This window comes from Lycorma delicatula, chromosome 6, assembly GCF_047948215.1.
Source record: "Lycorma delicatula isolate Av1 chromosome 6, ASM4794821v1, whole genome shotgun sequence".
In the NCBI taxonomy this organism is placed as follows: domain Eukaryota; kingdom Metazoa; phylum Arthropoda; class Insecta; order Hemiptera; family Fulgoridae; genus Lycorma; species Lycorma delicatula.
In genome coordinates, this window is record NC_134460.1 from 121,657,324 (window position 1) to 121,671,340 (window position 14,017).

Genomic DNA, 14,017 nt, shown 5'->3' on the forward strand with positions numbered 1-14,017 from the left:
TATGGTAAACACTATTAATTTAAAAATGATACATCAAACCAAATTTTGTAACAAAAGATTTTTTTAAATTGCTTCAAAATGTTTTCAGTCATATTTCTGACCTGTACAAATAACTGATCCTGCTTTTCTCATAATGATGTTGTTATTGCTGCTGGTTTTTTATATTTGACATACTGTACTTAGATCATTATCAAAAATTATTGGATTTGAATTGTGCCTGTTCATTTGTTCTATCATTGTTGTGCATTATTATATTTCATAATGTTCAAGGTCTTATGATGTGGTTGTTTTTTGTGTTGTATTTCAATCATGACTTAAATTAAGGTAAGATACCTCTTATCTCAATATTCACTATTAGATGTTTTAGTTTAATGGAGTTTAAAATATTTTAAATTTATTTATGTATAACACATACTAAACTTTACCAGAGGAAAAATTAGGAACGCCTATTAAATTACATATACACATTTTTTTTTAATGAAAAGTTCATAAAATTTTGTTTCATTAATAATGTCTGATATTTTTTCATATATATATTTTTTAATGTTATTATTGAATTATTATTTATTGTAGAAAGTTTTTTTTTCAATCACAGGTGAATAATTATTAATAAATCAATATATTTAAATTAAATAGAAAAAAGTAAAAAAAAAAAAAAAAAAGGAGATGAAGTCTGGTTCAAACCGATGTGCCCTTGTAAAATTCAAATATTTCATTAATTAAAATTTTATTTGTTTATAACTATGGAACCACTGAAAATAAGTACAATTTATGATAGATCGTTGAACAGCTCTGAATGAAGGCTTATTAGTGCAGTTAAGAAAAAGTCCAAAATCCAGTTTGTTTTGGATTTTGGACTTTTTGTTTAGTCCATTGCAATCACAAGAGGAGGTGCACAACTAGAAGTTATAACAGTCCTAAATCCAAAAGTTCTACATCCTACAGCTAATCGTTTTTGAGTTATGCAAGGTAGATATGTATGTACTTACATACAGACGTCCCACTGAAACTAGTCAAAATGGATTCAGGGATGGTCAAAATGCATATTTCTGTTGAAATTTGAAAACCAAAATTTTTTGTGATCACAATATTTCCTTTAGTTCATACAAGAAAGTAAAAATTATTTATCTGTTAAAATAAGATTTTACTTTGTCTCCACCGTCCATGAGTTAAATGAAAAGCCTAATCCAAAAAATAAAAAGTTATAGTAACAGTGTAAGTCTCAAAAATTAATACTATTTGTAATTATTTTTGTTGTTATGTTTACTAACGTATCTTTTGTTGATTATTTTGTATAACTTTTCTCTTATAAATGATGTATTTACAACATTTCATCTATTTTTTAACATACCTTTTCTGAATATTGTTATTTATTTTTTTTAATAATATAATTCGTATACTTACTTTCACCAGATGTGATAAATGTATCAATTTGTATCTGTGCTCCATTAAAAAAATCACCAAATTGTGCTTCCCATATTACAAGATTTTTAGGATTTTCAATGCTCATTCCATATTCAAATCCTAGTACAGCTTCTTCTGATAAGAAACTATTTGCTATCTAGAATCATATAAGAAGTATTATATTATGTATTTGCAAAAATTTTATCAATAAATACTGAAAATTAACATTTAAAAATTAATTAATGTAATAGAATAGCCTCATCAAATATAAGTTGAAAGAAAAAAACAATCAATTAATATAATCTATTCCTGAAATTTTTATTTTAATCAAATTAAAAAATATAATGTTCTATTTGTAAGTTAAAAAACACAAGCCTCCATTAATTAGGACATGTTAAGCCACAAGCCCAACTTTAGAAAAAGTATATATGTAGTAATTATTTTTAAAAATAAAACTATTTTTACTCACTAACTTCCAGTTTTTTCTCTTGCTCCTCACTCATATTGTTCAATGGAATATAAACTTCACCAGTATCTTGATCAACTAACATAGCATGTCTATGAGAAAATGTTCCTCTACCAACATCTTGTCCACTGATTCTAATATTAAAACCTAAAAACAAGTGTGTTATTCAATTATTTAAAAATTACAAAATTATATTAAAAATTAGTACAGTGTTACTGAATTATAATGAAATGTGACAGACTTACTATCCTGCAGGAACAATTCCATTTTTTGATGAACTCGCCTCATAACATTAAACCTTCTGTGTAGCAATAGAAAATAAGGATTTTGTACTATATAAAAAAATCCCAAACCTGACCAGATTCAAGCTCATGACCGTCTGGATGAAAGGCTGAGATGCTACCACTCCACCTCAAACCAGCTTCCCATACATCCTTAACAATATTCTGTATTATCCTATAACACTATTCCATCAATAAGAATGTTTACTTTATACCAACATAATGAATAAATTTGATAAAATATGTTGACAACTCTTTGTCAATCCCCCTGTTGCCAATGTTTGATGACACAATGTAATTACCAGATTATTTCACTGCATGCATGTTTAGTAATCATTGTTTCTTATGATATGAGAATAATCAACAAAATATTAAATTGATTCCAAAAGACTTTGGCTCTCAGCTTACATGTAAACAGATTTTGCAAAAATCAATAATTTTTGGAACTGTAAAAATTAATGCCATTTCCAAGAAGGTGGTTTCTAAATTTGTTAAAAATTTGACATCATTATACTTCTTCAAGTTACAAGTGACGGTAAAGAGTTAACCTAGAATGTTCTCAATCATACAAATTCATTCTACAATTCTGAAACATTTTCATATATATCTTTCATTCATCACTTTATACCACAATTTCAATGGTATCATGTTTTGAAAGTCCAAAAACCTTATCACTGATCAAACTCTATAGTCAGCAGCAACATTAACATTTTATTCATTTTAAAATTGTGTACTCACATTGTGACTATAGACTACAGGAAAAATTCAGTTGACCATTTGATCTTAAGTCTTGCAGTCTGTAAGAATTTATTTGTGTCTAAAGTACTTCCCAGCATCATTTCTTATACTTTAAGTAATAGATTAAGAGAGCATGATTAACTCAGCCTATTTTTTTATTATGTGGTTCATACATTATTGCTGTGTGAATCCATACTTATATTCCATATAAGAAGTATGGATATATAAACCGTAAATATAGTATATTTATATAAAACAAATAAGGATTTTTATGTGTTTACAACATTCCTAAAAATTGATAATGTTTCTTATGTTACTTATTCTGATAACAATGTTCTTTTCTAATGCAACAGTTTGTTACCAAACCTAAAATTTAGAAGTTTATTTTTATTATTATTTTTTTTTTTATATAAACAAGGTCAAGACTACTCAATTACTGCTAATAAGTATGCATTATAAAGTGCTGCTTATAAAGCCCCTTCTAAGCTACTCCAACTTAGTATAGATATGTCTTGAATAAATGAAACAATCATAGTTACCTGATAGCAAATCATTATTATATAAAATAAATAAAAATGATTCCAGAATGAACTAAGCTGTTTGCTTTCTTGTACATTTTCATTTTTTCAAAATTTTATTTAATTTTTTTGGTGAAATTCCAAAACTTGCAAAGCATGTTTTATCATAAAATATCAGTCATAAATTAATTTAAAAATTAATTTTTTTAACATGTTTTTTTGAAATTTATTCAGCTAAATTAAAAACATTAATATTGTTTGTTCACTTTATTATTTCACTGTGTTTTTAACTTATATATTTTGTTGAAAAACTTAAAAATTTTCTTTAACGTTTAACCCTTTACCTTGTTCTGATGTCAAAACAAAATTCAATTGAAAAGCAGATTTGATACATGCATTAGGAGGGATTAGTAGACCTGGCTTTATCTGATAAACACTTCAGCCTTAGATTGGGTTGTTTGGGCAGAAAGGAAACTGAGTCCCTGGATAGATACAGGCGTAACCACTTCTCCAACAGACTAAGTACACATTAACTAAAATAAGTCCACATAACCTCAGCAAAGCACCAGTGGACAAAATTTATAGGATCCTTATGATAAGGAAGAAAATATACGCATTAAAAAAGGGTAGATAGTGAGAAAGACATAGGGGCTAAGGACAAGACCAATAACCCCAATCAAAAGAGTCAAGGACAGTAGGTATCCATCCTACCCACAATTCTTTGGGAGATCACACTCTCTCTGGATTAGAGTAGTACATTATAAATAAATGATTTTGTAACAACCAGTTATTTACAATTCAAATGTACGCCAAATTAATCGTTATATCTCCAGATACTAAACAACCATCTGAATTCAGGCTCAGCCTTTTTTAAGAAAAGCACCTATTTTTCCTACAATACGGTTTTTATTATTTTTATTTGTAATTTTGAGTAAATAAATAAAAATAAAATACTAAATATTATATTAATATAAAATGAAACTTTTTTTTTGCTTTATATTTTGCATTGAATTAATTTTGCTCATAGTTTTACTTTGCTGATGGCTGAATGCTAATTCATCCTAGTTTTAAAGCCCTCATTATAAATTTTAAATCCTGAGCATAGTTTTTATTATATTTCAAACTTTTATCAGAATAATACCAAAAATCCAAATAAATAAATAAATAATTAATCATTAGTTTATAAAAATAAAAAAAATTAAATTATAAAGTTTGAGATGGTTAAAAAAATCATCTACTAATCGTAATATATAAAAAATGTACGAAATATTAGTAGGGCACCACTGCTCTATTAATGAGGATTTAAAAAAACAAATATATTATCTAAATTTAAATGTTGAAAACTTTTTAATAAAATAAAAATAAATTCATAAAAAAAGTGTTCATTTTTTCATTAATTTCTATAAATTCTGTGTGTTGTTTATATCCAGATTTTTAAAAAATAACTCTGTATCTTGTTTTAAAAAAAATTCATAATAATTATAGCAAGGTATGGATAATATTAGGAAAACATTTATATATTTGTTGGTCTGTTTATTTACCTTGTAATAATAAGGATCCAAAAGCAAGAGCTTCACATGTTGACCAGTCTAAGCTAAGATTTTCAGATAACTTCTTCTGTCTGGATTGTATATGAGACTTTAAAATTGTTGGATGGAGATTCTGAAATTTAAATAAGAATGTTTTAATTACTCTGATTAGAATTATTTTTATAATGACTCTCATGGAGGTGAGTCTAGTAGTTGAAAAATCAACAGTTCTTATGCATTAAATCATTAACAAGACATCATTAAGACACAAGACACAAGACAATCATTAATTCATTAACATCATTAACATTCATCTTGAAATACTGATTAAAACATACATCTTATCATTTGTTATATGAGAAAGTATATTTCACTTAATATTATATGAAAACTGATAACCACACTTCTTTACTTTTCCACTAATTATAGTGTACAAAGAAGATATTAGTAATTTAAAAAAACGATCCCCACAGATCTTTGCATCTTTAAAGGTATTATAAATCAAAAGACAAATCCAAAAATGGTTGTAAAATTTTTCTACATGTGTGCCTGCTTTCTATTTTTCTTGTTTAAATAATTTTATCAATTTGAGTTTGTCTTGTTATTTTCTGACTGAGGTATTGTAAATGTGTTAGCAGTTTCAAAACTTGTGAATAATTTAGGGGCTAATATACCCCCCCAAAATATGTATGTTATTAACTGTGGTGGCTCACATGCAGGCACTGTGAAACTGCAGCACCCCCTATCACTATTTTCTCTTTATATTATCGAAAACATTTAATATAACGAGTCCTTTTTATCTTTAATTCTTTCTTTATACTTGTACAATATATAATTCTTTCTAAAGCTTAATGTCAGTAGCCATCCCCCAGTTTATGTAAAAGTTACAAAAATCTTTGTATGGAGCGGCGTGGTGTTTGGCTGTTATGCGCATGCACACATAGGAAGGTGCACGCGAGGCTACAAGGGAGAGAGAGAACTGTTGCTCCAGTGCCTACCCTAGCATGCTGGTGGAAAGTACTTTTTTTTACTCTGCATGTGTATGGAATATTACTTGTTCGTTCTATTTTCTAGTTTAGTCGGTGGAAGGAATATGGAAGTAGTTTTGTTGTTTTTTCAGTAGTGATTAGAAGATGGCAGAAAGCAAGGGCTTTTTGATTGCCAAATCTGTCCAAAAACATGCTGGAAGGGCGAAAGAGAAGGTATTAGTAAAAACTAATTATGTATTTGTTTCTGAGTACATAGAAAATTGAATTAAGCACTTTTGGACTACAGTGATTTTAAGCGGACATTTTATTAAGTTATTATCTAATAATACTAGAAATATTATCTGTATTGACATTTTATTTATTCAGTTAAACCGATTACAGAATGTGCTTAAAAACTGTGTACCATATTTTTGAATGTGATTAAAGTGTAGAATTAGATTATTGTCATGCTTCCAGCTATTCTATTTGGTTTTTTTTCAGTTCTTTTATTTTACAGATAACTTTAACCATGGTCTTGAAAAGGCCCAGAAAAACCTTTCTGGAGCAGCACCCCACTAATTTTAGCTACGAGCTGCCACTGGTTATTATTTACAGAATGAGCAACTTAAAAGAGGCTCCACCACTCTGTAGTTTATATTAAATGCATATTTAAAAAAATATATATATATTGAGGTGAGATGGATAAAATAGCGTGGAAGATATTGACACAACTTGAGCTGGAGGGGGGAGGATTGTTTATTGCCTGTTTATTTGGATATTGTCAGTCTGTGTCAAGCATTGGCTTTTGGATAAGGTTGTATAATCGTGCATTGTTTGATAAAATGCAGTTAACTGTCGAAGAATGTGTATTCATGATGTAAACTTATTTATACAAAATTTCATGTGTGTCTGCAAAAGTTCAGGGAGAAATCTGAAAAGGAAGTATGTGAAAAGTCTTATTCAGACGTTAGTTAAAATATTTCGTGATACAGGTTAGTGTTAGACCAGAAACTACCCGATACAGGTCAATTTTAGCAATGCAGATCATTCAGGACATGACAGTGTCAGTTACAAGATCTTCTCATAAATCTTTGTGGACACTAAACCAGGAAAATAACATTTCACTAGGTTTAGCCCAAATTGCAGTGAGGTGAATGCTGAAATGTTATCTGTATCGAATGCAGGTTTTCCATAAGCTAACTAATGTTGATTATGCTAAAAGGTTCACTACAGTTAATGGTTCAAGAACTTCATTAAAGGCAACAATGGCATTTTAGATCAAGTGATTTTCACAGATGATGCTTGGTTTCACCTTGGTGGATATGTTAATAGTCAGAACTACTGGACCTGGGATACTGAAAACCTGCACATTTCCTTTGAATCTCCCCTACACCCACAAGAATAGGCATACGGTGTGTGGTTTAAAGGCAAAAAATGATAGAACCCTTGTTTTTTTTATAAAACTGTGGATTCTGCCAAGAAATTACCTATCAGTTCATAGCCTTACTGCAAGAAGATGAGCATGACTGCTGGTTGCAACAGGACAGCGCCATTTGCCATACAGCTCACTCTACTATGGAGATTCTACAGGATGTTTTTGATTTTTTGCTGCACTTGAAAGAATCATTGTTAAAGAATTGTGGCCAACAAGATCCCCTGATCTTACTAGTTCAGACTTCTTTCTGTGGGGTTACTTAAAAGAAATTGTTTATAGGAGTAATACACACCCTGTACAAATTGAAGATAAACATTAACAACACCATCCACGAAATAGACAGGGTACAGCTAAAAAGAGTAGCCAGAAACATGGTCAAACGTGTTGACAAGTGCGTGGAAGTGGATGGATGTGTGCATCATTTTAAACAAATTCTGTAAATTATTATTAAGTGTTTGCCAATAAACTATTAGTTATTGACTAAACTAAATGATGGAACCTCTTTTAAGTTGAACACGGAATTAAAATGTTTATTGCTTACAGTTAACAACCATTCTTTTTCTAAATCAGGCATTACCAAGGTGGTACTTGTTTTCAACCTTCACCAAAATATAGAGGATAAATGTTTACTTTAAATTTTTTTTTAATAGCTCAAAATATGGTAATTTGAGATATTTTTAACTTCATATAATATTAAATTAAGACAGAGTTGCTTTAAAAATTATGGGCAACATATACAATGAATTATTTCTTAATAAAAGGATTACTTTAATGTGTCATTTTACACTATCTGTCTCAGTGTTTCTTATTAGTATGCTGCTTGTAAAGTACTTGAGATATTCGAGACATTAGCCAGAATTGCTTTACCTGAGAGTAATATTTTTATTTATAATAAACAGCCTGTCCTATGATGATCTCATTTATTGTAAATCTGAATATTTGCTATATTTCAATGGGCTTGACATGCTGATGTAACAGTGCAACAGTGAATTTGGCAAATAAAGAAGGCAATGAGAAACCATTTCATATCACGCATAAGCCTGGTATGGGATTCTTTTTGTCTCGAGAACGGTTATACTAATTTCAGGGGATATTTGTGACTCATTTTTAGGTCACCTACCAACCAACCTTGTTTATGCTATGTAGCATTTATGATAAGGAATAATTAGATGACAGAATTGAATTAACAGTAAACTTTATAATATTTTGCTGTTTCAATAAATCATAATAGAATATTTTAAATTGTTTTTCTTTTGATAAATAATTTTCAACTTTATCAACAAGAGTTAAATGTTTAGATTTATATACAAGGGCCATCAAAGTTCAGCAATATTATTACCAGTATTGTTAATTTTTTTTTTAAATGTACAGTTCCTTTAAAATTATAATTGTTTTATAAATATTAATAGTACTAAGTAATGCTTTCACTCACAAAATTTTCAGGTACAGAAACTGATTTATGTCCAATATGTTGTAAAAGATCAATTTGTACACCAGTATTCCATGTTGTTATTGCATTTGGTGCTTGAGAATAACCAGTCCACTGTCTCTTTAAATATTCTTCCTGAAAAAAAATTAAATGTAATAATTATATAATTAATAGTTATTTATTAATAATTTATTATTAATTTTATATCATAAATGTAATTATAACAATAATCTTACTTCTGGCTGATAAGAATCAACTTTCTTCAATTGGCTATTAAGCCATGATGTATGTTCAGATACAATTTGTTTGATTTCTTCTTCGGATATTTTTCCTTCTTTAAGTAATGTTTCAGCATATTTATCAGGAACAGTTCTGAAATTTTAAATAGTAAAAATTTAAAAAAAATGTTTTAATAAATGGGTACTTATTTGAAAACACATATGTACAATGACGTGTCAAAATTCATCTTTAAATTTGGTAATTTATGGGAACTGTATTAATATTTGGCACAGAGGTAAATGTAGCTTTTGAGATAGTTCTCTCTTGAGAACTATCAAGAGAGAGATTGAGATAGTTCTCAATCTTTATTTCAGTCCTTTTTGTGTTCCAAAAGTTAGTAAAATAGATGATCTAGGAAAAGGTTGTATTATAAGAAGATGAAGATTAATATCGAGCAGTAGATAATCACATCTAAGCCTATTTAGCTTAGATATGAAATACTAAGCTAATACTTTAGCTTAGATATGATATTAAATATGATAGCTTAGATATGACCTACTGCGAAACTGTAGAGCAGTTTCGCAGTGGGTCTTGCCCAATATCATACTGAATATATAGATGTAGTGTTATTATTGAAATTACGTTCAACGTTAATCAGTGGTTCATTGTTCTTCACATATTTGGATGCCTATTATTTGCTTTTTATCTATTAATTAAACTGTATTTGCAGCTTCTTTCACTATGAAATCATAATTATTACTGATATTTCACAAAATTAACTTTAAAATTGTTTACTGTAACTACAGATTTAAACTCTGCCACAAGTCAAAAATAAATCTATCATTAATGATACATAATAATAGAACAAAAACCTGAGAAACTCTAAATACACTTTAAAATATACGTAAACTACAAAAAATAATTTACAAAAACCACAAAAAGAGGACCGACTTATAGAGTTTTGCACGAAGTATAATTTAGTAATTGCCAACACCCAATTTAAAAATCATAATAGAAGAATATACACTTGGAAAAAGCCAGGCGATACTGCAAGGTATCAGATAGATTATATCATGGTTAAGCAAAGATTTAGAAATCAACTCGTGGACTGCAAAACTTACCCTGGAGCAGACATTGATAGCGACCATAATTTGGTGATAATGAAATGTAGATTGGGGTTTAAAAACCTGAAGAAAAGGTGTCAGATGAATCGGTGGAATTTAGAGAAGCTTGAGGAAGAAGAGGTAAAGAAGATTTTTGAGGAGGACATCGCAAGGGGTCTGAGTAAAAAAGATAAGGTAGAAAATGTAGAAGAAGAATGGGAGAATGTTAAAAAGGAAATTCTTAAATCAGCAGAAGCAAACTTAGGCAGAATAAAGAGAACTGGTAGAAAACCTTGGGTTTCAGACGATATATTGCAGCTGATGGATGAACATAGAAAATATAAGAATGCTAGTGATGAAGAAAGTAAAAGGAACTATCGGCAATTAAGAAATGCTATAAACAGGAAGTGCAAACTGACGAAAGAAGAGTGGATTAAAGAAAAGTGTTCAGAAGTGGAAAGAGAAATGAGCATTGGTAAAATAGACGGAGCATACAGGAAAGTTAAGGAAAATTTTGGGGTACATAAATTAAAATCTAATAATGTGTTAAACAAAGATGGTACACCTATATATAATACGAAAGGTAAAGTCGATAGATGGGTAGAATATATTGAAGAGTTATATGGAGGAAATGAATTAGAAAATGGTTTTATAGAGGAAGAAGAGGAAGTTGAGGAGGATGAAATGGGAGAAACAATACTGAGATCTGAATTTAAGAGAACATTAAAAGATTTAAATGGCAGAAAGGATCCTGGAATAGACGGAATACCTGTAGAATTACTGCGCAGTGCAGGTGAGGAAGCGATTGATAGATTATACAAACTGGTGTGTAATATTTATGAAAAAGGGGAATTTCCGTCAGACTTCAAAAAAAGTGTTATAGTAATGATACCAAAGAAAGCAGGGGCAGATAAATGTGAAGAATACAGAACAATTAGTTTAACTAGTCATGCATCAAAAATCTTAACTAGAATTCTATACAGAATAATTGAGAGAAGAGTGGAGGAAGTGTTAGGAGAAGACCAATTTGGTTTCAGGAAAAGTATAGGGACATGGGAAGCAATTTTAGGCCTCAGATTAATAGTAGAAGGGAGATTAAAGAAAAACAAACCAACATACTTAGCGTAGACCTAGAAAAGGCATTCGATAACGTAGACTGGAATAAAATGTTCAGCGTTTTAAAAAAATTAGGGTTCAAATACAGAGATAGAAAAACAATTGCTAACATGTACAGGAACCAAACAGCAACAGTAGCAATTGAAGAACATAAGAAAGAAGCCATAATAAGAAAGGGAGTCCGACAAGGGTGTTCCCTGTCTATGTTACTTTTTAATCTTTACATGGAACTAGCAGTTAATGATGTTAAAGAACAATTTAGATTCGGAGTAACAGTACAAGGTGAAAAGATAAAGATGCTACGATTTGCTGATGATATAGTAATTCTAGCCGAGAATAAAAAGGATTTAGAAGAAACAATGAACGGCATAGATGAAGTCCTACGCAAGAGCTATCGCATGAAAATAAACAAGAACAAAACAAAAGTAATGAAATGTAGTAGAAATAACAAAGATGGACCACCGAATGTGAAAATAGGAGGAGAAAAGATTATGGAGGTAGAAGAATTTTGTTATTTGGGAAGTAGAATTACTAAAGATGGACAAAGCAGGAGCGATATAGTGCCGAATAGCACAAGCTAAACGAGCCTTCAGTAAGAAATATAAGTTGTTTACATCAAAAATTAATTTAAATGTCAGGAAAAGATTTTTGAAAGTGTATGTTTGGAGTGTCGCTTTATATGGAAGTGAAACTTGGACAATCGGAGTATCTGAGAAGAAAAGGTTAGAAGCTTTTGAAATGTGGTGCTATAGGAGAATGTTAAAAATCAGATGGGTGGATAAAGTGACAAATGAGGAGGTATTGCGGCAAATAGATGAAGAAAGAAGCATTTGGAAAAATATAGTTAAAAGAAGAGACAGACTTATAGGCCACATACCAAGGCATCCTGGAATAGTCGCTTTAATTTTGGAAGGACAGGTAGAAGGGAAAAATTGTGTAGGCAGGCCACGTTTGGAATATGTAAAACAAATTGTTAGGGATGTAGGATGTAGAGGGTATACTGAAATGAAACGACTAGCACTAGATAGGGAATCTTGGAGAGCTGCATCAAACCAGTCAAATGACTGAAGACAAAAAAAAAAAAAAAAAAAAACAAAAAGAGAGAGTACATTTTAATATTCATTGTATGACTGTGTAACACTACCCAAATAGTGTTACAGGATATGCTAAAACTGAAACTAAATCAATTTGTTCAGATGCAAATGGATAGACTAAATATAATTAATAAGATATGAATGACTATATAATAATTCATGTATAAGTCATTGGCTTTAGGTGTTATCATTGTTTATATGCATCAGTCATAACACAAATTGGTTTTATACTAATACGTTAATTGTTTTTATAAAAATAACTTGTAAAATAAATGCTTTTGTTAACTGATTTTTAAAATATTGTAATTATATAAATAAAATATATCAGAGTAACATAAATGTGGCATAAACTTTCTTACTTGCAAATAGTAGATAATAAACTGTAAAGAAATTATTCATTTCTTGAGTCTAAATTTTTTAAATTTAGTTTTATTTTTTTTATATTACTAAAAATAATAACATATGGATATTGAAAGAGTACATTGTTATAGAAAAGAAAAGTATAATGGACTTGCAGCAAGTGCCGGGGTCTTGTATAACCAAGCTCATATATTCATATGTGCACTTAACTTTGTTAATTGTAAAGTTGGTTCACATCAAGATAAGAGTAAATATAGATTAAATGAGTTTGAAGTAGCTCCCTACATCATCTACAAACAATAGTTTTTTTTTGTATTTTTAGCCTCCAGGACTACCGCTAGGTATTGTTGAAATAATTTTGTAGCATGTGGAAGCCTGACCAGGATTTGAACCTGGTCATAATTTGTAATCAAGCTGTAATCATTAATATCCTGTTATAACATTCCAAACATTGATGTATGAGCGTATTATAGTTTTGATAATGATGAACTGTGTTCCACATAAAATCAATTGGATATTAAAGAAAATTATATTTGTTGTCCAGATTAAAACAAAATTGTACATAAAAAAATTTGTAATTATAAAGAATAAGTTTTATTTTTATGTATATTTTTATAAAAATAAAAATAATGTATTTTCTAATAAACTTTGATACATATTTTACATTAATTTATTACTATGAGAGTTTTCATTCATTGAAGATCATCAAAAAATATTCATAAATTAGAAATTTTTCCATAATAATTAACTGTGAAAATTATATAAAATTATTAACTTTTAAAGATAAACAGAATCAAATTTACACCAAAACCTTTTTACATTTTATTAAATGTAAAACAGTCATTCTTTTAGCTATGTCAGAGACATTTTTGCTGTTGTTTTCACTGTGAGGGAGGACACCCAGAACATTGGTTGTGGTCTTATTGAGTTAGAATAATATCAAGACATGTAATAAGTTTGAGTTTTGTCAGTTCATTTAATATATCAGTGTTATGTGATTGTGAATTTCATAATATTCAAGTGTATTAAGATGTAGTCCTTTATCTTATGTAAATTGGATAATTAGGTTATTTTTAATGTTGATCAGATAACAACTAAGACATTATTCCATAATATATGCATAATAAAAATACCACCCTTAAAATACTTGAACATTATTAAATAAACAATCATATATTCCTGATGTAATAAATGAATAGACAAATTCAAACCCAACATGTATTTTGATTACATTGTTAATATGTATAAAAAACACAGTTATTATGATGAACACATATTTTTTTAAATATTATTTTGGTTTGTAGAAAAAAGTTTGATTAAGTAAAATTTTAAAATATTTATATGGAGTATAAACTCT

At 29.1% G+C, this 14,017-nt stretch overlaps 1 protein-coding gene across 3 annotated transcripts in view; it reads right to left on the reverse strand.

Moving 5' to 3' along the window:
• Window positions 1–14,017, reverse strand: part of LOC142326184 (putative 2-oxoadipate dehydrogenase complex component E1 homolog) — a 59,169-nt gene that overhangs the window by 17,516 nt on the left and 27,636 nt on the right. For all 3 annotated transcript variants that reach the window (XM_075368457.1, XM_075368458.1, XM_075368459.1), the window contains 5 exons: window positions 9,005–9,140; window positions 8,772–8,903; window positions 4,949–5,069; window positions 1,878–2,017; window positions 1,405–1,561 (listed from right to left, as the gene is read on the reverse strand). In XM_075368457.1, coding sequence (XP_075224572.1) covers window positions 1,405–1,561; window positions 1,878–2,017; window positions 4,949–5,069; window positions 8,772–8,903; window positions 9,005–9,140 — 686 coding nt within the window. The remainder of the gene's footprint in view (window positions 1–1,404; window positions 1,562–1,877; window positions 2,018–4,948; window positions 5,070–8,771; window positions 8,904–9,004; window positions 9,141–14,017) is intronic.